Source organism: Falco punctatus (assembly GCF_963210335.1).
Source record: "Falco punctatus genome assembly, chromosome: 10".
In the NCBI taxonomy this organism is placed as follows: Eukaryota; Metazoa; Chordata; class Aves; order Falconiformes; family Falconidae; genus Falco; species Falco punctatus.
The window spans coordinates 1,538,658-1,560,975 of record NC_137590.1 but is presented as its reverse complement, the minus strand read 5'-3'; the positions used below and the strand labels follow the sequence as shown (position 1 = coordinate 1,560,975).

At 46.6% G+C, this 22,318-nt stretch overlaps 3 protein-coding genes across 3 annotated transcripts in view; 1 reads left to right on the top strand and 2 right to left on the bottom strand.

The window, feature by feature from the left end:
• Positions 1-5,185, top strand: part of MMP24 (matrix metallopeptidase 24) — a gene marked incomplete at its 5' end in the record, with an annotated part of 38,545 nt that extends 33,360 nt beyond the window's left edge. The window contains 4 exons of the mRNA XM_080405680.1: positions 1,481-1,695; positions 2,882-3,020; positions 3,807-4,073; positions 4,783-5,185. Of these exons, the coding sequence (XP_080261806.1) occupies positions 1,481-1,695; positions 2,882-3,020; positions 3,807-4,073; positions 4,783-5,120 (959 nt within the window). The 3' untranslated portion in view covers positions 5,121-5,185. The remainder of the gene's footprint in view (positions 1-1,480; positions 1,696-2,881; positions 3,021-3,806; positions 4,074-4,782) is intronic.
• A 4,865-nt stretch (positions 5,186-10,050) lies between these two features.
• Positions 10,051-16,162, bottom strand: EIF6 (eukaryotic translation initiation factor 6). The gene is made up of 6 exons (XM_080405695.1): positions 15,972-16,162; positions 15,813-15,898; positions 14,827-15,002; positions 13,379-13,555; positions 12,585-12,766; positions 10,051-11,426 (listed from the first exon to the last, which is right to left on the bottom strand). Exons 1-6 carry the CDS (start codon positions 16,076-16,078, stop codon positions 11,417-11,419), a joined length of 738 nt encoding a protein of 245 aa, XP_080261821.1. The 5' UTR covers positions 16,079-16,162; the 3' UTR covers positions 10,051-11,416.
• A 1,016-nt stretch (positions 16,163-17,178) lies between these two features.
• Positions 17,179-22,318, bottom strand: part of FAM83C (family with sequence similarity 83 member C) — a 28,304-nt gene continuing 23,164 nt past the window's right edge. The window contains exon 5 of the mRNA XM_080405699.1: positions 17,179-18,254. Within this exon, the coding sequence (XP_080261825.1) occupies positions 17,321-18,254 (934 nt within the window). The 3' untranslated portion in view covers positions 17,179-17,320. The remainder of the gene's footprint in view (positions 18,255-22,318) is intronic.

The window sequence follows — 22,318 nt, the reverse complement described above, 5'->3', positions numbered from 1 at the left end:
TGGTGGTGGTACTTTCTGAACATAACATCCATGGTACTTTCTGAACGTTAAACCTACACACAGGGTTCTTAACATTAACAGCCTTATTAACATTTAAATGCGATGGTTTTCTCTGATGACTTCTTTGTCACTAGCTGTGATGATTTTCACTAATGCAGTCACTCTACCAGGACGTCTTAAGCACTGATTCATTATAGGAACTATTTGAAAAATGTAACATTTAATAGCTGAGTTGACATGGGGATGTGGGCACCTAACCATCATTTTAGGTAGCATAGTTCAAAATGTTTATCTGCAAAAGCCCTTTCCTACTCCCACAGGTGTAGCCCCTGTGGCTATCTTAATTCCTTACTCGTAAATCCCTCCGGTGGGTATGGCAGGGCCGTCACCCCGCAGGGTAACAGCCGGGGGGATGAGCCGTGCCCAGTGCCAGCGTTCAGCAGTGCCAGCGGGTGTGCAGCCCCTCAGCAGTGCTCCTGAGCCCTTGAAACAGCGGGGCTGGTTCAGCAGCCGTGAAAGCCCCCGGTTTGCCGCTCCTGGAGGTTTGCCCTGCAGTAGCAGGGCTACGTAGCCCCTTCAGAAGCACTGTTCAGGAAGAGACTGAAACCGAAATGCAGGCAAATAAATAATCAAATCCCATTTGATTACATTAGGTATTAACTTGTGGCCTTCTCTGAGAAACAACGAGAAATCTGTGAGTCTCAGATTTGGTCCAGATTTTGTTGCTGTTAATGAAATTGCCCTATGGCAGAGTTGGTTTAAAAGCAGACCTCTGCTCCAAGTCTAGGTCACTTGTATTTTTGTAACTCTTGACATTCCTGCAGCCTTGTCGGATCTCGGAGCTGAGCTGGGCAAGGATCGAAGGGGAGAGCTGTGCTTGTGGGGGGCACAGTCTGACTGAGAGCATGGCCCCTTGTCACCGCTGTTCATCAGCGTTCCCGTGGTGTTCTGAAAGCAATGACTGGTGGCCAAACTGTAATAAAGTAATTACTTTCTAATTTCTGGGTTGCCCTGCAGTTCCCCTTAGATTGTAGCATGGGTTTTCACACTCTGATTTTTTTCTGGTTTTGCTTTGAGTTTGGCTTTGGGTTTTTTTGTTTTTTTTTGTGTTGGTCTTTTGTTTGGTGGTGGGTTTTTTTTTTGTGTGTGATCTACTAAACATTTCTAGGGTTATTACCTTTCATTTCAGTTTGGAATATGGTTGGTATGGGCTCTCCTTCCTTTTAGCTCCAGCTTCCTTGGGAAGACCTACAAAAGCATACTGCTCTTCAGTTCCTATCGCTCATCTGTTTTGGGACATCTTTCACATGTGGATGAATCTTGTTCTGCTCCCCGTTTCTAGGGAATGATCTCTGCACAAGGAGTATGTACATTCCTCGCAATGCTATTCATCCAGCCTGTTGCCTTTTAAAACCTGCGAGGGAAGCACAGAAAAGCCAAACTTCTCCACTTTGCTATACATTTTTCTTTTCACTTCTAGGTCCTCCTGTGGAGCCCCTGGAGCCAACCAGGCCTTTACCGACTCTTCCTGTTCGCAGAATTCACTCCACTTCGGAAAGAAAACATGAGAGACAGCCAAGACCTCCCAGTCCTCCTCTGGGTGATAGGCCATCTCCTCCTGGCACAAAACCAAACATCTGTGATGGCAACTTCAACACCGTTGCTCTCTTCAGAGGAGAAATGTTTGTTTTCAAGGTACTAAGAATTCCTGCTTACTCATGAGTCTGTCTTTGGTTTTATTGCTGGAAAAAATTAATAGAAGTATAAGACAGTGAGATTTGCAATGTCTGTGAAATAGCTCTGTTCCTCTGAGGCTGATGGGTGAGCAGTATTAGAAGGAAATATAAGCAGGTTGACTCTGTAATATTTGGAAACAGTGCTGATGGGATTCACAAAATGTCCAGGCAGCCAGTGGACCAAAATGTGAACTGGACGCACTAGTGGAGAGAGAATTCAGGCACCATCAGGCTCAGAGAGGAGCCCCCTGTAAAGCCAGAAAGCAACAGCAGTGCCTAACCAGGGGGTACGGCTCCTCACCTCCGGAGGTGGCACGCTCAAATCCTGGGCTTTGGGCACACTCGGCCCACCAGGAGCTGTTGGGGCCTTTCAGCTGACCTTGCCTGTGCAGCCGGGGAGGAGTGAGCGGCTTTGCTCATAACCTGCATTAGAGTGCCTTGAATATGGAAATCCATGGTCCCATCCCATAATACCTGCGGCTTTCACTCTGCCCAGTGGGTGTGAATGTGGAGAGGGATTATACTGAAGGTCATTAAATGGACAAACCACATCAGTGGCAGAAAATGCCTGAACTGAAAATAGTTGAAGGCTGGGGCAGTACCAGGGAGAAGTCTCACAGGCTCTGTCCTGCTCTTACTCATCCATGAGCATCTGCTATGGCGTTAACTAATGATCTTGTATCTAAAGGGATATTCCATGGTGCCTTTGGACGCTGTGTGCTTCACACAGTCACCAGGTACCCTTAAGGTTGTGTGGCTCTCTTGGGGTCTGACAGCTGAGCACCAGTTGTACCAGCACAAGTGTGACACCTTGGTGACGAGACACACAGAGACGTCACTCGCAAATGAGTTCGTAACGCATGTAACTGTGGACTTGCTTCCCCCTGCTCCTTTTTCCTCTCCTTTCCAGCCTTTTTCACAGTGCCAGCAATCAGCTTCTCGCCCTCTTGGCTGCCATCTTCCCCACGAAGCGTTTCCCTCACTGGAGACAGTGTTGGGCTGCGCTGGAGCTGTCATCTGAACCAGGACTTCTTTAATGGTTATGGGGCCTAGGCAGGGGTTAGTAATGCTTGCTGCTGGGCACCCAGCCTGATTTGACGGCAAGATAAAAATAGTCAGTCTGAAGATGCTTCTGGTTTTCTCAGGATCGCTGGTTCTGGCGTCTGCGCAACAACCGAGTGCAGGAGGGATATCCCATGCAAATTGAGCAGTTCTGGAAAGGCCTCCCTGCAAAGATCGACGCGGCCTATGAGCGGTCTGATGGAAAATTCGTTTTCTTCAAAGGTACAGTACCTTTCCGTGCCAGCCTACCCCACCTGCCTCACACTGCACTCCTCTTTTATGGCATGAGATCCTGAAAAGAGTTATGCTGCATCCTTGTCCTTCTCCTTCAGGCAGCCGCTAATGCGTAAAACATAGTTTGATGTGCGCTGGCCTTGCCAGGAAATGTCTGTGTAAAGCTAATATTGATTAGTGGAAGTTGGCTTCCATGTGGTAACAAGAAATAGCTCCCATTTCCCTGGGAAGTACTGCCTGCTGTCTCCTGCCTACTCCTTGAATACGTTTCAGCAGGGCATTAGGGCCTCTCCAGGTACAGGGCTCTCCCAAACCACCTTTCTGGACAAGTGTCTCCTAGAGACAAAATTCCCACCCGATGCTGGGCCCCACGTGCGCTCCCTGCGCTGTGCCAGTGGCTGGGCAGGATCCTCTAACCTGACAGCACTGTGAGCACGGAGGGGCAGCTGGAAAGCTTCAGCAGGCATCCACACACATTGTTCCTGGTCTTCTGAATTCACGTCTGCAGCTTCGGTCCCTCAGCTTGATAAACTGTATTAGAACCTGAGAAGGCTCAGGGTTGTTTAACATCTCTTCCAAAACAAAAGCTGAGGAGCAGGAAATTAAATGGGGAGGTTTCAGGTTTAAAATGGAGGAGCAGCTCTTCCATGTAGTACAGTAAAGCCTGGAAGCCCTCCGCATGCTGTGGTTCATTGTGGCTATTTTATGTTTATATTGATTTAACTACTACTGAGGTAAATTGTTTGTTCTTTGTGTGTCCCCGTTCATCTCTAGGAGATAAATACTGGGTTTTTAAAGAAGTGACAGCAGAGCCGGGCTACCCACACAGTCTGGTGGACCTGGGAAGCTGTCTGCCCCGGGAAGGCATCGATACGGCTCTGCGTTGGGAGCCGGTGGGCAAAACCTACTTCTTCAAAGGCGACAGGTACTGGAGGTACAACGAGGACAAGAGAGCAACAGATCCAGGATACCCAAAGCCCATCACTGTGTGGAGAGGAATCCCCAAGGCTCCGCAGGGAGCTTTCATCAGCAAAGAAGGCTGTATGTATCTGCGGTTGTTACACTCACCAGACCGGTAATGGCTTGTCTGCCTTGGCAGTCGGGTGGTGGGATGTGGGGTGGTTTATTTCCTGAGATAGGAATCAAGGCTCAGAAGTCCTAGGGTCACACCCCGCCGTGAGATCCTTCCTGACCCTCAGCCCAGCCCAGGTACCTCCTCAGCTGCTAGACCACATTAGCATAATGCCAGCTCTGGGAGGGGGAACAAGGGGGCTTTTTCTGGGTTTGATGCCACAAAAGCCCCTACCCAGGTTTTCCCAGGCCCTGATTGCAAGGATGCTGAAACTTACATTTTCCTTGTAGCTCCCTGCCTGTAGCTAGCTCGCTGTTACAGGCTCCAGCCTGCCTGATGTACTTTGAAGGCAGCCATGCTCTGAGCCGGGGGTTGGACCATCAGAGGCTCCTTCCAGCACATTTCTTTCTCCAATTTGAAGATTTCTTCCTCTTCTTCCAGTTGGGGAAAGAACTAACAACACTGCAGTGACAAGCCAGGGTTACAGCTTCTCCTTTAAATCCTAGCTCCAAATCCACCTTCACTTTTCCATGGTTTTAGGATGCCCTGGATGAATTTTTGTTGGCCCAGGCAGCTCCCACCGCCAGCCTCTCAGGCTCTCTGCACGTCCTCACACAAGCACAGCTTATCAAGTTGGAAATGGTGTGGTGAGAAAATATTCTCTATTTTGTCTCCTAGTTTATACCTACTTTTATAAAGGGAAGGAGTACTGGAAGTTCGATAACCAGAGGCTGAGTGTGGAGCCAGGCTACCCCAGGTCAATCCTCAAAGACTGGATGGGCTGTAACCAGAAGGATGTTGAACGAAGCAAAGACAGACGCCTCCCCCACGACGATGTGGATATTATGGTGACAATAAACGATGTGCCTAGCACTGTAAATGCGATCGCAGTTGTGATCCCTTGCATTTTGTCTCTGTGTATCCTTGTCTTGGTATACACGATCTTCCAGTTTAAAAACAAAGAGGTGCAGCAGAATGTTGTGTATTACAAAAGACCTGTCCAGGAATGGGTATGACACAGCCCGCTGCACACCTCAACTCATTGATCTGATGAGGACTATGGACAAAAAAAAAAAGAAAACAAATGCATTCAGAAGCCTACCAAACTACTTCAGTGACCTACAAGTTTTGGACAGCCTGGGACTGAAAGAAGCAGGAAAACTGGAAAAAATACAGGCAGCCTTGCAGTGTGGAGCCTCTTTCCTTCTTACTGCCTCAAGTCACGTGTCAGTCTTGGTGTGCCATCCTCCACAGGCTCACTCTAACCTCAGTCTTCAAGACAGGTTTCAACTGACCTGGGAAACTTCCTTCAGTTCCCTGCACTCTGTTAAACCCAGCATTCTCCAGTGTAGCTAAACCACCTCTGAACAGAACCATTTTTTTAATAGCTGTCTCATAAATGAATTATGATCATGAAACCTATGAACAGGAACAATTCAGTATCGTAAGCAGAAGACATTCTGATGCTGAACCATTCTAAAAGATCTTCTTAGTTTATTACAAAATCCAGGGAATTACCTGGATACAATTTTCCAATACCTGCTGGTCAGATGTTTTGTACATTCATAACTAATCAACGCTGCCACTCAGCACAGTGCATGAGGAACCACTAAGCACTCAAAGAGGTAAATGAGTGCAGAGCAGAAGCCCAAGAAGCACCAAACCAGACACCATAGTGTTAACCCAGCAACATCAAGCCCTAGATTGGGACAATCTGAAGGCAAAGTAATTGGATCTAAAATACCATCATGGGAATACATGTTTTTGTTTTGGGAGCCATTCATGAAAAGAAGTATTTAAATACATCATACATTGTGTTAAGCTCCCGTCAGCAAGAAACAATGAACCAATATACTGAGAAATACGTACAGACGTAGACTGCACTCTGCCCCCGTTAAGATGCTGAGAAAAGATGAATTGTTGTTATGTGGCATGTATAATTAGATTGTGGAATTTATATGTTGGGTTTCAGAAGAATGGAAATGTTTGTTTGGAGTGAGATCGTCCTTATATTTTGCTGAAATAGTCAAGATACAGTAAGAATTAGGCCTGTTTATAAAACTAAATCCAATCCCTGTAGATGTTATAAACATTGTATGCCTTCGAAGTTTTTTTGGTTTTGCTCACTTCTTCACAGGCAAATATTTGGCAAAGACCAAAGGAAGCATGCCACGCAGTAGAATGAGTTCATCACTAGCTGCATTTGACACAGACATAAAAATCAGGTAAAGGCTAGATAAATATCTGAACTTCTGGCTAGTAACTTCTCACAGCTCTCTTCCTACAACAGTAGCTTCTGCTTATCCCTCTTACAGTTGTGAACGGTTTAGGATGTTATGTCCTAATCCCAAACTTAGTGCATTTTGTTGTTGATGCTGATATTTCTGCCACGTTAAGAGTGGAAGAAGAGTTTCTTGCAATGCAATGGTGAAGTCTAGCCCTGTACAGAAGTGCCATTCATGTAGGCATATGAACTGCTTTGCATGTTCACGGTAAGGAATAGGTGATTAGTGTAAGCCCCCTGCCTATAACTGAATTTTATTCAGTGGAATGGAAGTGCATTTCACAGAATGTCCAGTTAGTATAGAAAAAGTACAGCTTTATAATGTCAGCTATGAAAAAAAAACCCAAGGATGAAAAACATGCTAAAAATATTCCTAATTACAATGATGAGGAACAAAGAAGCAGAAAGATTGTTAGCACTCTGGATTTCTAAATAGTGCTCCAATATTGCTACGTGAAGCAGGATAGACAAATAGACATTTCTAGCAAAGCCCACTAGCACTGCATAACACGTGGTCCCAAACTGTATTTTGTCCTCCATAATTGATTTCCATAGCCAAGCTGTTTGTGTTTAAACATAAAGATATTACACACATATTACAAAATAAGTGAGAAGCTAGTAGATGCAAAACTTTGAATTTTAGTGAAGAATACATGATAACATCTCATGATGGGTGAAGGAGTGCAAAGGACCAAATGAAATCGGAGCTACTAATTAGACACACACCCCTCCACATGCTACTCCGTACATTGCTATGTGTACTATATATGTGGTAGAATGCACACTACAAACGCCACAGCCACATGGCACATCGAACTCATTGTACGCTGCCATCTCTTCTGGGACTGTGACAGCCCAAACCTTTGAGCAACTTCCAACAGCCATCATTAAAAAAAATAAAAAATTTACAACCTAGAGAAACGTCTGGTTTTGTTTCTATTTTTTCCTCCTGCCCAAAGGTAGATTTTTGCTCTGTTCAAAACCCTGTCCTGAGTAAGAAGCTGCCTGTGCCTGCAGCAAGCTGAGCCATTTGCGGGGCCAGGCACCTGCTGCCCCAGGGCACACCGCCTGCCCCTGCTGCCTAAAGTCAGCCTTCCGCAGAGAACTGCTGCTTCAAAGAACCAGAGGAACACCTGGGTGCCTTTTCTAGCTGCTTCATGACCAGCTCCCAGTGCAGATGCTAGGTATTTGAGCTTTCCAGCACCATGAGCTATTTGTGTAGGTGTTTAAGGGGCCAAGAAGCAGCGTTCTGCAGTCACAAGTGCTGACTCGGGGGCAGGAAGGTGCCCAGTTGACCCACTTCCCCCAGTACAGCTGCACTCACGCTGCTGCCATCTCTCTGTGATTAAGATCAGCACCTGCGCAGTCCTGGGGTGACCCGAGTCTGGCACAAGCATCAGTATTCACGTAAGGGATAACTCCTTCGTATTCCCACACCCAAGCTCTTTGCTGGGATTTGGTATTACGCTAAAACCACCACGTGACCAGCAGAGCATCAGCTCGCTGGAGCACCCCAGGGCCAGGCGGTTGTGTTCCCATTCCTGTCCAGAAATGCAGCACCAGGCCATATTGCCCCCATGGGGAGCAGGGACCAGCACTGCTCACTCAGCTCTAACCCCATCACCATAAGGCTCTTCCAGGTGCGCTCCTGGGCACTACATCCCACCCTGCAGCCAGGGGAGTCCTGGCGCACCTTTACCTCCAGCAGAGCCGCTGCAGCCCCTGGGCGAGCTGCCTACCACACTGCACTCAACAGCCTTTTTTCCCCCCTCCAGTTTCTGACTACTTTGAATGATTTCATCGCCAGTAAAGCATGCTCATTTTTCCAGGTACATTAGGAATGTGCTGGGACACACAATCGCTACAGTCAGAACAGAGGTGGTCCTCCACTGTAGGAGGGATTAGTTGTTCCTAACTCACAATTAGTCATCAAACCTCAGGGGGATCCTCCCATCTCCCATTCACGAGGGCTCGGGTTTTTAAAAACCTCTGTGCAGGATCCTGACAAAAGGTTTTAGACATTAAAGCCCACGATGGCAGCCAAAGCTACGCACCCTATGACTTCTTCACTGAACCTGCAGTTGCGAGACGTTCATTCCTCCCTCAAAACCTCAGGACAACTCTTCTCCATCCTGCCAGGTTCCTCACAAGGCTCAAACCTTTCTCACAGTATCAGACTTACGTGTCCAGCACAGCTGGAATCAGCTACAGTTCCTCACATCATTCCTGCAACCCTTTGTAACACCTGAATTCACACGTTACCTCCCACTGCCCAACAGCAAAGGCGGTCTATAGCCATGGGCGTAACCCACGGCCACACAGGTCAGCAATTCCATTTTTAAGAATCCCCAGAACCCGCAGGAGTGATACCCAGCACTGGGGACATACAGCTTGATTTTACTGACTATTCCTCAACACCTCCTTTTGCCATCGCCACTGCAGATCGCTGCCTTTGAGAAAAGCACATCAAAAGGGTTAGTCAATGAATGCTTCATTTCACATTCAGCCAGACTGAAATTACCGTCTATCAACCCATCAGTCTGTCCTCATCCTTACTAGTCGGAATAAGTTAGTACAGACAAACTTCCCTGCACGAATCCACCGCCTTTCCAAAACAGAACACAAGAACACTGAACGTCATGGCTCCCAGCATTGCTCCCTGTGAAACTCCTGTAAAATTTAACCTTTTACTCTTGTTCCCCCATCCTCAAGCATGTAAAGGGCTTCCCTCTCATTCCATGGGATCACTCAACCCACAGTCCTTAAAAGCCTTTGGCACAAAAACCTGCCAAATGCCTTTCACACATACAAACAGTGTTACAACAGACCTTCTCCACACTCCTGTGGACTTTTAAGACATGACACCATTAAAACACCAAGTTTATACTCTCTCATGATATCATGTATCCATGTTTCTACTAATTCTTTATTACAGTTTCTGTTTTCCTTGTACATAGGTCTGTCTTACTAGTTCAAAATTCCCACAAACCCCTGTTTAGAATGACTATCATCTTTGCCACCCTCCAGTTCCCAAGCTTCAATGCGACTTTTGTAAAAGGTCACGCACCAGTTAGCAATGCCCTCTTCTCTCTGTGTCCAACCCTCTTCGTCATACCACAACCCCAACACTGTACCAGTATCTTTCTTATTTAAAAATCTGGATTACACAGAGTGTGGATTATTTTTCTTGTTTACCTCTAAGCACTATTTACCACATAACACACATCAAGATCACCAACACAAACCAGGATTCCTGCCCATCAACTGGAGTGAAAAACGAGTTACAGAAGTTGCAGGGAAAAACTTCAGCCTTACCCATTCCACGCTTGATGACATGCTAACACCAATAGCAGAAGTCAGACCGTTTGCCATTTATAGAACAAGAACAGAGAACAGAGCCCTGCAAGGCAGCCAAAGGAAAACAGCTTCTCACTCTCAATCCTGAGATATGCCAAGAGGAGGAGACCTGAGGTCATTGTCTAGAAAGGTAGTCCACTCTATCAAAGGCACCACAAACACCAAGAATTGTTAGCTGTAGCAGCAAGGAGCTATGAGCTGCTTACAGGCTTCCCGGAATGGCAGAGGGAAGGCGAGCAGCCTGGAAATGGCAGCCCCTGGCTTGGTTACCATTACAGACAGCCCAGACGGCAGGACTGCTATGATCAGGGCAGATTCTGTGGCAATCTTTATTAAGGAGCAACCCATAATCAACCAAAACTTACAAAACCTTCCGTAAACATCCAGGCAGTAAAACAAAAAAGGAAGTTCACTTAATTTTCTGCAAAGCCTGAAGCACCAGGGCCAAAAAAGAGCTCTGCCCACACTGCCTTCAGGACAGCATTCCTCAAGAGAACCCAGCTGAGCAATGCAGCTCTTTGGAAGCAAGCGAGGAGCTTCCACATACCCTTAAGATGGGAAATGGAGACATTTCTGTGCCTTCAGGACACCGTTAAGAGGCAAGCAGAAGTAAAGCAAGTGAAGTAAGAGATCAGCGAGCAACAGCTCTGTTTAGAATGAAATGACTCTCTTCTACCTGAAAGCAGTACCTATAGGTCCTTTTCACCACCATCACTCCCTGGCAAGGGCAGAGCTCCTAACTGGCAAGCTCCCAGATCTGTAACATCTGACTGAACGGAGTAACTGGTTAGAACCATGTGACTTAACATGTCTCCAAAATAACTCAAGATGAGGTGGTTTACATCTTTTTCAATTTGCTAAGAGTTTCCCAGGGTAGGTGGCTAACTCCTATAGAACAGATGAAAGCCCACTGGCAAGAGCATGCAGGGTGCTCTCTTGCGGGTGCCTCAGAAGCAGCACACATGGCACCAGGCATCTGCAGGCAACAGACCAAATGTCTGTTCCACAGACAGTCACACATTTTTGCTGTTAGAAGCTCCTGGACTAGCTTTGAGAAACTCCAGGTTTAATCAGGGCTGATCACTTCAAAATCATTGGCCCTGTGGGAACAGCTGCCAGTCAGGGCAAGAGAGCAGGTGATAGCTTCTGAATTATTTTGTTGCAAGTAAACTACTATGTTTTTGGTATTGGACAGACAAGAGGCTCTTAAGTCTACCAACATGAGAAACATCGCTCTTTAGCAAGAGTAGGAAAAGAGATCAGTGACATGTATGTGCTGAAACAGACTGCTGTGCAGCAGACACCAATGCATTATTTAAGGCAAAATAATCTCTAGTGATCAATACTCAAGAGTATTATATACAGGAGTAAATATTGTGGGCTTATCTGAGGGGCTCAGTCAGCATCACAAAACGAGAAAGCACAGCTGAAGAACTGGAAAGTGTCAGCAAAGGGATAGAGAGCATTCCTTATTTGTAATTTATGTACGTTATTTATCAGTTTTTGCAATAATACTTAGTTTACAAAACACTACAAAAAGTTGGTTTTGTAGCCTCTTCCTTGGGCTATGCCTGCAGAAACAATACCAGAAGGTCTAGATGTCTGTAATCCAAAGTGCAGCTTGACACTTCACTCCTTAGGAGCTTTCTGGATTGCAGGAACCAACACTGCTCATGTCAAGCTAAAAAGACAAAAGAGAAAGGAGATTTAGCAGACAAGTGCCAGAGAGTGCAGAAGGCATTTCAAAACACCAGCACAGTCAGTTCTCAACCTCCAATTACAAAGGCCCAGTAGTAATTTCCCTTCCTAGAACACAAGACTGAAAAGAGGGAAGCAGACCTGCCAGCAGCCAGCCATGAGAACAGACTCGTCAAGCTGGCAAAGGCAAAATGTACACTCAGCCTGGTCTAGGTAGTTATCAAAAGCTCAGAGCAAGATTAATTATGGCTCTGTTACATTCACAGACATCCAGCCTTTATACAAGGACTGTAAAGGGGCAACAGAGAACTCTTTCAAAGGGTTCTTCATTCAAGGAATTCCTTAGTCTTTTCTTATGCCATAAACCATTCCCATACATTCTCACAATAACTGAGAACACAGCCACTAAGCTACAGTGGCCTAAGTAGCTCAAGAACACACCTCTAGCACCACAGCAATGATTTAAGAGTTGTAATCAGATGAAAACCCAAATGTTTGCATTTGACATTCATCTGTATGTATGCCTAAACCTTGTTTGTATACATTAATGAATGGGGAAGGTCCTATATCGCTACCACTCCAGGCACGACACAAGAAAAACCACCTCCCATTAAAAGGCAACTTGGACAAAGCCTTGACAACAAAGCTTGAAAAAAAGATTTCAAGCAGCAGCAGACAAGCTCCTAAGTCTCTGTGGCTCCAGAAATGGTTGCAGCAGGCATCTGAAATAATTTTATGGGTTAAAACAATCATAGGCCACAATGCCAAGCAAAGCCACTGGCATCTTAACTTTTAAAACAAAATTTGTTTATAAAAGCTCCATTCATGTCATAGGTAAGCACTGAACAGTTAGATAAAAAAAAAATGTATCTGAAAGTTGAAATGGATACTATTTCTTACAAAAGGTGTAACTGCCACAAAAACCCTTACACTTTCCATACAGGTCTAAGAAGGCTCATTAGTTACAAGGAAACAAACTCTTCTGCAACAAGGCAATTGTCAGTTACCCAAAGAGGAAGTAAAAAAATCAAATACTAGAAAAAAAAACAATAAAAAAAAATCAGATGTGAGAATAGCTAGCTTTATAGTAAAATCTTGCCTGCTTTGATCATGATCACACACAGACCTGGGTCCTCCTTACCTGTCAATCAAGGAATCTCTCATGTTGGTAGCAATGGTACTTGGCTGAGCTTCATTCAGCCTGAAGATACTCTCGATGACAGAGAGCTCAGTGCTGGTTGTGTCCAGCCCGCAGAAGGCACACCAGTCATTTACAACCATTCCTGCTGCAATGACCTCGCTGCCACGGTTCACTGTTCCAGCCTAGCCAAAAAAATAAAGCAGCCAGAGTTAGCAGGGTACGCTGACAGCAGCACGTTTCATTACGTCTCCTTATTACAAGTCTTTAGTGGAGTGCCTAAACTCACGCTCCTGAAAAGATTAAGGCTTTGGCCATCAACAAAGTTATAAAGATTTCAGATAAAAAGATTAATGGACAGCACTTAATCTCTTGAGAGAAAATTGCATGACATTCAGTGAAATAAAATCTAACAAATAGCAAGCATAAAGGCACAGCAATTGTGAAACTCACAAATCCAACTGAGCAGGCACAGGATTTTATGGCTTAATTTTTTTAAACACTGCCTTTGGCCAAACCACAGACAACACACATTCTGTATGAATCAATGGGCACAATTTGCATAATCCCAGCAGAGCAATGTTTCAGAAGCAAACTAAAGGCACTAAGCAACTTATTTTCCCTGTCTTTTCTCAGTCTGAATGTCTCAGAAGACTTGCCCTGTTCAAGTCTTCTCTTCACCTCCCACTTGGAATAGCTCTGCATAGCGAACAGTATCCAGGAGCCCCCAAGATACAGAAACATTAAAACTGAACTGGGTTAGGAGGGAGTGGCAAGAGAAAACACAAACGCCTTACCACAAGTGGGACCTGGAGCAATGAAGACAGTTCATCCTGATCATCAATTGAGGTTTTAGGGTGCACAATTCCTCCTTGGTTACTAAAAACACAGTAACTTCCTACTAGCACCTGATCTGCCACCGTTTGTCTGAAAACTTCAACCTTCAGTACGTCTGCCAAAATCTCTTCTGTCTCCTGCAAGGAGAGAATAAAATCCTCAGCGAAACAGTATCACAGAATCCAAAGTCAAGCTATTGCTGCATGCAACCTTCAGCTGGGATCCTCCCCTTTGAAAGCCTGCCCACACTTTCACAATCCATTGCAATTCAATCACTTACTCAGCATCTATACTCCAGATGTTTCCAGTTACCTGTGTGTACTGAGCTGGGCCACTATAACTAACCACAACACCACGCCTTTACTGAGAAATGCTCTTCTCCCCTCTTTCTGGAGGATGCTGGCAGCACATCAGTTATGTCAACGCCTGTTCTCTGGGCATTCCCTGTGAACCAGTCCTCTCTTGTCCCAGGCCACTGGGACAAAACTGTCTTATCCTTCTGCATAACTCTCAAAAAATCCTTCCCCTCCAGGTTTGCACTGTGAATTCTTTTGTTTTCTCCCTCTTTGGCCATCTTGCCTTACCTTTTATACTCATTTAAAACATAATATGCTGCAGAGATCCACACCCCCTTTTTTTTTTTAACCTTTGTACTCCTAACACAAAGTCCCACTTCTTCATCACCTTTAGCACAAACCGAAAGCAAACACTGTAAGGACCTTCACTACCTGCAGCCACACCACACCCCTCTCTCTAGTGCTATTAAGATATCAGTTCTCAAACATAAAGCAGAAGCAGCTTTGTCTCCTCTGGCCTTATTATAAACTTCCATACAAGAACCTTCTAGTTTTCTATCACCCCTCTGTAAGCATGCACCACCATCGCATCCATGGCCTCTTTCAACTATGACAAATTTCAGCAAGCTCAGCAGTAGCTTGTAATTACTGCTGTAGTCCTGACTAAACTCTTCTTTATGGTCTCCTTACTACACACATGCATACTCACTTTCATTCATTCAATTTTACATACACAAAGCAAATGGCACCTGACAATATACTTCCACAACCCACTCCTCCTCTTCTACAAAAGGGCATTCACTACAGCACGCTGAACAAGAGGGCACACGCTCTACTTAGGGCAGGATCCATATCCACCAATACAGAAAAAGAGGCAGATGAAGTGAAACCAAGTCAGAAGTCAAAATCCAATTTTGAGACTTCTGTCTTGAAAAGAAAGGAAACACAAGGCAGCACAGCCTCCTAAGTGACATTAGCTCAGCTGTTAACACAGCTCTTCTGATTCCTGTGCTACACACAGAAATCCTCAACAACCATAAACCCAAACTGCAGCTTGGCAATCGTTTCCCATGCACCCAGCATGAATTTAAAAGCTTTATACAGCCATATACCCTGTCAAGATCTGGATGTACAAGAGCTACATAATCATTGCAGGTAGTGACATTGCCCAGTGCTGAGAGCCGTTCTTCTACTCGCTGAATTCGCACAGAATCTGGAAGACTATTGCGGATATGTTGAAGCTCTTGGTCTGTCGTACTGCTTGGCACCAACAGTCCGTGCCTGTTTCCTACAATGACAAAGACAGAAAAAAAAAAATATTTCCACGAGGCTTCCCACTTTCCTGATGTTTATAAAACAAAAGCTTGAATTATCCTTGCCCTATCTGCTCCTCCCAAGCCCCAAACTCAGCCCAAGAGAAATAACGTTACCATTTAAAACACTGCGCCACAGGTAAGGAACACCAGGACGAAGCATACTTATCTCACAGTAGAAATGGGTGAATGGCACTAACTTTAACCACTTCCCTTTTCCAACAGAACTAAAGGAATGTTCTCAATGAAACACTTTGACTAGAAATTTCCCTGCAGATGCCAATTACCCCACAGCACCCCCCGATGCTGCCCGTTTGTACTTTACTGCGGCAAAGCAGGAAGATGGCACGGACAAAGATTTTCACAAGAACAAAGCTCAGCAAGAGGTTTGTCTGCCAGAACAGGGTCGCACTGGCCAAAGACCGACTAAAGACTTTTCTCTGCCTTTCACATTTGCTAACGCCTGGCCCCTCTCGGGCCCTGCCCCGCCAGCGCTGGCACTGAGCCGCCAACCCCAACGGCTCCGGCCCCTCGACCCCAACCCCAGAGCGACTTACAGGTGTCCTCAGCCCACCTCGGGCCCCGAGTGGCACACATGTCCACTACCCCAGCGCTGTCACCGGGCACGTTTGGGCTTTTCCCTTCTCAGCTCGCCCTCCCCCCACGCCTGACCCCAAGGCCTCTGCGGCCGAGGGGCGCCGCCCCCGCCAGGCGGCGATCCGCTGTCCGCACAGCAGCGCCGGGTCCCCAGCCCCTGCCCCGGGGCCCGGCCGGCCGGCACCTACCCACACACATCCTGCCGATGATGCGGCAGCCGGCGATGGAGGCGTGCACCACCGGGATGGTCCCGAAGAGCTCCCCCTCGAAGACGCTGCAAAGAGAGGGCGCGGTCAGGGCGCGGCGGCGGGGCGGCGGGGCCGGCCGGGCCCGCGGGGCCTCCTCACCTGTAGAAGTTCTCGGAGCCGCCGATGGCCACCAAGCAGTAGGCGTTGGTGAGCTTGGCGAAGCAGCCCAGCTCGTTGTTGTTCTCGAAGCTGGCGCGGACAGCCATAGCCGGGCAGCACAGCGGGGACGGGCCGCGCTGCAATGGGCGCCGCAGCCTCGGCCGGACGCACGCGGCACGTCCGCTTCCGGCGGCAGGCGGGCGGAAGTGCGCGGGTAGAGCGGCCCCCGCCGCGCCGGGCGGACACAGCGCCGCCGCCGGCCGGGAGGGGCCGCCGCAGTGAGGGGGAACGCGGGAGGGAGCAGCCGCACGGGGGGCCCGGGCGCAGCGGCACAGCGCGTGCCGGGGCACCGCCCGCCGCCACGTGCCTGCGGGTACCGGTACGGGCCGCCGCCACCGCTGCGCCCCCGCAGGCCACCCGCACCCGCTGCGCGGCGAGGGTCGCTGCCACCCGCGTGCCCACACCCGTCCCGTTGCGGCAGAGCCGTGCCCAGGCGCCGCCTTCTCACTGACACCGGCCGCCCGCCGCGTCACCGGCCGCAGACGTGTCACCCCACCATCCGGGTGCCGCCCCAGCACGCCGCTCGCCTGGGGGCCACCCGTGGCCAGGTGTGACCCGTGTCAGTGCCGGCGGGTGCCCCGCAGGAGCGTTGTGCAGGTGCCACCCACGTGGTGACCCCCATCGTGCAGGACCCCCCTGCTGTGCAGGCACCACCCGTGCAGTGACCCCCACTTTGTGCAGGTGCCACCCACACAGTGACCCCCCCCATCGTGCAGGCAGCACTCAAGCGGTGACGCCCCTCATCGTGCAGGCACCACCCTTGTGGTGACCCCCCCATGGTGCCGCCCACCTGCTGCCAGCCTGGTGCAGAGGGGCCCTGGCCCAGCCCACTCCCCCAGCAGGGACTCAGCGCAGCTCCTTCCAGCAGAACAGCACCTTTATTTCTCCCCCTGTCACCTTTGGTCACCTCACCTGCAGCATGTGGCTACAGGGGGGCGAGCGCTCGGTATGCCCCAGGGGCACCCTGAAGCCCCGGTGGCCGGTCTCCAAGCTGTAGCAAGTTCTGCTGCGAGCCTGGACAAAACGGTTCTTCCCCACACAGGTACAGGTGTGGATTATGTTTCTGTCATCTCCCGCCTCCCGCCACACTCTTGTAACTGAAAATTTGAACTGTGCTTGCTAATCTCACCTGAACCAGTCATCTGCATATATTAGAAACAGCACGGACAGCTTTTAATAGGAACAGGACTAATTGCCACCCATATTGTGATTTCGAGCCCCAGGTACGATGATTAGTGGGGAAAACCAACGGCTTGAAAGTAAGACCGAAGGACACCTCGAGGCCCAGGTCAGAGTTCGAACCGACTGTGTACGTGTTTAGATTTTAACTTGTTGTACTTGGTGATCAGATCCAGCTTACTGTGCCCGAGGGTCATTCTCTTCTCAGCCCCATACGCGCTGTTCTTTTCCATCAGCATGTCCTCAGGGAGCTTGTCATAGCAAGGGACGACAGGCTTTTTCTCTCGTTTTAGCTGGCTGTATGGGGACAGCAGGTCCAATTTTCCTTGTCCAGGACTCTGTCGTTTTTCCATCCCATAACAAGTGGTGTCGTTCTCTGCTGTCGGTTCCCTGGAGGCAGCAGCAGACCCTTTCTGCTTCGTGCTTGTCCCGTTGCTGCTGGCACCCTCCGACAGGGACTGCAACGTCTGCTCCTGTCTTAGCAGGGAGCAGTGGCCGCTGTTGTCCCCTTGATAGCTGGGTTTATTGGAGCTCAAGGCAGGGGAAGGCTCTGGCTGCAAGAATGTCCTTGCTGTCACGAGATTTGATTTGTGATACAAGGCTGGGGTGGGTTTATTTGGAGGATTGTTTGGTGCGTCTGGCGGTTCTCCTTGCTGCTTCGGGCAGGTGGGCTTCAGAGCTGTGTCTTCCTTCCCCTTCTTATTACCAGAATCAGAGTTTGCATCTTGGTTTTCCTGGTGTACATTGCAGCTGGAGTTTTTCAGAAAGGGAGACACTTTTATGCTTCTGATGCTTACATTGGAAAGGCTGCTGGAGGGGCTCAAGGTTTCAGCATCATTCACCTGTGGGGGTTTTAAAAGGAAGCTGGCAATGTTCGAGGTATTCTGAGAAGAGGGGCATGTTCCAGGATCTGGTACACAGAAACTAGTCACTGCTCTGGACTCTGCGTACAAGTACCGGAATTCCTTGTCAAATTCTGCAACAATTTGACCACGGAAGTGGGTCACCAGGCTGGTGTGGACTTGGCTGCAAAGCCAGGTGAAACTGAAAAAAAAGAACAAAAGAAAAAAACCCACATGTAACTTCAGTTCACAGAGTGCCAAGATACCTAGCACTGATTTTAACATCTGAGTGGTGTATTGCTACTCAATTTATGTCATTAAAAACTTTCTCTGAAGTATGCAAGTCTGAGATTACTTGTAGAGATGAATATGCTCATTAGATAATTACAGAAGAGCAACCCTAAAATGGTCATACTTTGACCATCTTCCATTCTGAGCTGCAAAATTTAATTTCCTCTAAGGCAACCAGAACAGCCACATAACTCCCTTCCAGGCTGACAATGCTGCCTCTTTTCTCTAGTGCATTTAGAAATGCACTCTTTTCTCTAACCTGGCAAAAGGTTACTCGAGGCTTCCTATTCGAGATCCTGTTTAGCTCTAGCCCCACCTGCCCTTAGGCTCCTCTCACCTGCTGCACTGGTAAATGTCTTCAAATCCGTCACTCTGTTACGTTAAATAAGTGCCCAAAGAAACATACTATTTATTCTGGTGCCTAGAATAATATTAAATAACTATATATTATTATAATCAGGATTTCAGATTATTGCTTTTTCTATATATCTCAATGAATCCTGTTTTCTCCTAGTCTTCATTTAGAGGAAATTTACCGTTAAAGATGGAAGCTACAGGGAAATAGTTAAATCAATAAACACATAAGAGTTGAGGGGTCTAAACCAATTTGCTACAGTTGTTTCAGGTAAGAGCAGTGAGTTGAACATTCAGAAAACTCCCAAACCATGCCTGATTCATACCAATAGGCAGCAATATGTGAGTTCAGCTTGCCCAGAGTATTTTGGAAAATAAGAAGGGCTTTTACAGAACTATAAAGGAAAATGTCAGCATAAAGAACAACAGTATCAACATATGGGGTTCCATATGAAAATGCCAGTAGGTACGCTACCTTTGCTGCACACATGTAATACCGCATTTAAGGCTCGTAGAAGAAAGAATCTGATGGCTAGAGGCGTAGCTAGAGACTAAAAATGGATTTCAGGCATGATTTGAGCATGCATGTGAGGAAAAAAAGAGTCTCTTCTTACAGCTGAAGAATTAAAAGACACTGAATACCTGAATAATCAAGACAGAGTAGGAAAATACCCTTCTGGAAGAGAGGATGAAGAGAGACAAGGCATCTGGATTCACTGTCAGCATGGAAGGATGCATTGAGACTTCAGAGGGACCTAGAATCTTGGCTCTGGTGCTATCCAATAGCTTCATGAGCAGCGTAAGTAATGGAAGGCTCTGCACTCATTAAATTCCCAAGTCATGTCCAATGGAGAGGGACTGAACAGTTATGAGTTTGAAAAAGGTTCTGGAAAAAATGGGTGCAGATCAACAGGAAAATATTCAAAGAAAATACACTCCAAGCAGTCACAACCAGGTCACAAATACAGGCTGGAGAATGAGTAGGCAGCAGCTCTGAGGGCTAGAGTATGTCTTAAGGAAAACATACATCCGTAGTGTCACAGTATTGGGGGAAAAAAGCAAATATCCTGGGGGGGTGTGAACCCCATTGTGGCCTGCAAGACATGCAAAATCCTTTCACTCAGCTTGAATCCTCTGAGGAACTGGAGATGTTGAGTCCAGTAACTCCGTGTGGTCACCGTCCCCAGGCTGTACAAACCAAACTGTATGGAAGGTACTAAACTGTGTGGATGTCCACAGGAGACAGACAGCACACAGATGTAGTCCTCCATGATTCAATGCTCAGGGAGGATGACAGCAAAGAATGAAGAGGGAGTTGCTCGCTGGGATGAAGGATAGCAGAGGCATTTGAATCTAAGTTATAGAGCACTACAGAGAAGCCACTAGTCTATGTCTGTGTGTCCTCCCAGGTATAAAATAGGACAGAGAAGTCAAAGAGCATTTCAGGACATGGTTATGGAAATTCTGTTAGGGAAAGGCTGGTAGAATCATAGGGACATGGAAAACCGTAGGAACATAGTGACTCTACAAAGAAAGCTGGGTTCCATCTTAACCTACGTGAAACCTGACTGCTGTACACAATATAATGTAGAAGATATAGGGAGGCTTTAAATCAGAATCTGGAGCAAAGCTGTGATGTGTAGAAGGCCACACAGTTTGAGATTGACCACTTTACCTTAGCAATAAAAGCAAGAAAATGGTATCCTGATGTAAGGACAGGATGGAAATTAATGACACTTAGGTAAAAAATTAGAACCAATGAAGAAAATCTGAACAAACAAAACTGCATTTAGAAAAGTGGACGGTGGTCAACCAGATCAGATACAAATGTTTACATGCATACATAAATTTTATGAGCTAAAAAACCAGATAGATGCTGTGAAATACCTGAGCTGAAATGATGACTGACACAAAAGGCATCTCAGAAACCTATTGTGTGCAAGAAAATCAAGGAACAGTATAACTGCAGGGGTAAAAATTACACAGAAAGGACAAACAGAGGATATGTTACTGGTGCAGTGGCACAATATGTTACAAAAAATAAAAGTAAGGTAAACGATACATCAACAAATGAAAAATATTCCTGATGGATTAAAATCCCACTCTCAAATAGGAAAAGCATAGTATTAGGGCTATACTGTGAACTTTCTGAGAAGAGTGCTGGTGGGAAATATGCCATGCTAAGGAAGTGCTGAGAGGCTAAGGTGGCAGAGAAAGCAGAGGAATAGAGGGAGATTCAGTTATAGCCATGTTGAATGGGCTCATTACTAGCAGAGTTGCAGAAACTGCATTTTAGACACTATAAATGACTGCTTTTTGGAGAAACTAACCAGAAAACCAACAAAAAGAGAAATAGCATTACCAGTTCAGAAGGTTTCTTTGGCAAGGCCACTCAGCAAAAAAATAACCATGAGGTACCCATATGAAATATTCTTTCAGGACCAAAATAATCCACAACAGTAATACTTAACTTAAAAGAGAAAGTGAGGAATGCTATTAAAAAGAAATTTAGAAGAGTAACCAAAAAGGTTAAATGCTTGAGGCAGCATGGAGCTTGTTTAAAGATGCTATATTAGAGTCTCAGAGAAAATGTACCTATCAAAAGAAAGACATTTAAAACATCCAAAATGTCACCATAGTTAAAAGGCAAAGTTAAAGGAAATTATTAAAGTAAACAGCCTTCAAAAACTGGAAGTCAGCAGTTTTCCAATTATTAACCAGTGAATAACCTATCATTTAAAATAGAACACAGTAGCAGAGGAATGGAAAGTAGTAAATGTAAACCTTTTTAAGAGCTCCTGGAAAACTGCAAACCAGCCAGTCTTATTTCCATACTGAACAAACTGGTAGAAGCAAATAGAGAGTAAAATGATTAGATGCATAAATAACTATAATCATAATGCTGAAGACAGCATATTTTTGTGGAAGGAAGCCATGCCTCAAAAGCCTCTTGCGCTTCTTTGAAGGAGGCAGCCAGCAGACAGATGCGTCTGATCTGCTTGGTGCTGGATACTTGAATTTTCAAAGAGATTTTGACATGGTCATTCAGCAGGGACTCTCAGAAAAATGGAGTACAAAGGACTGTTCTCCTGAGGAGTAACAGCTTATTAAAGATAGGATACAAATGCTAGCAATTATTTTCATTTACCCACTGAAATCCCACAGGTTTTGTGCTAGGATCACTGCTGTTCAACATATTCAGAAAGTCCTGAGAAATGGTAGAAACAATCCATGTCAGAGCTCATGGCAAAATTGCTGTGGGTGGTCAGAAAAAACCTGGATAATCAGAAGCTGCAAGACCATCTTACGGTGTGGGGTGAATAAGTGACAAAACAACAGACAAAATTCAATGTCAATAAATGCAAACTGTTGCAAACTCCCTGACTGTGTCTGTATATTGATGAGTCCTCGGATATCAACATCTAGGAAAGAGGTCAGGGCTCCCATGGGCAGTTCAAAAAACTGACCGCTTCCATGCTTCACTAGTCAAAAAGGCCAACAGCAGACTGGGACCTGTATCTGCTGTACTGGTACAGGACCAGGCTGCAGCATGCCCAGTAGCAGATTCCCTGATTTTCACCTGTGGAAGTGCTGCTGACCGCTTTGAACAAATTCCACAAT

Excerpts from the sequence above, each read along its gene's own strand:
- EIF6 (XM_080405695.1), bottom strand. The coding sequence starts at position 16,078 with ATGGCTGTCCGCGCCAGCTTCGAGAACAACAACGAGCTGGGCTGCTTC. Across the intron at positions 15,899-15,971 it reads GGCTCCGAGAACTTCTACAG|CGTCTTCGAGGGGGAGCTCT; the intron begins GTGAGGAGGCCC and ends CTCTCTTTGCAG. Across the intron at positions 12,767-13,378 it reads TGCTCCAGGTCCCACTTGTG|GCTGGAACAGTGAACCGTGG; the intron begins GTAAGGCGTTTG and ends TTTTTTGGCTAG.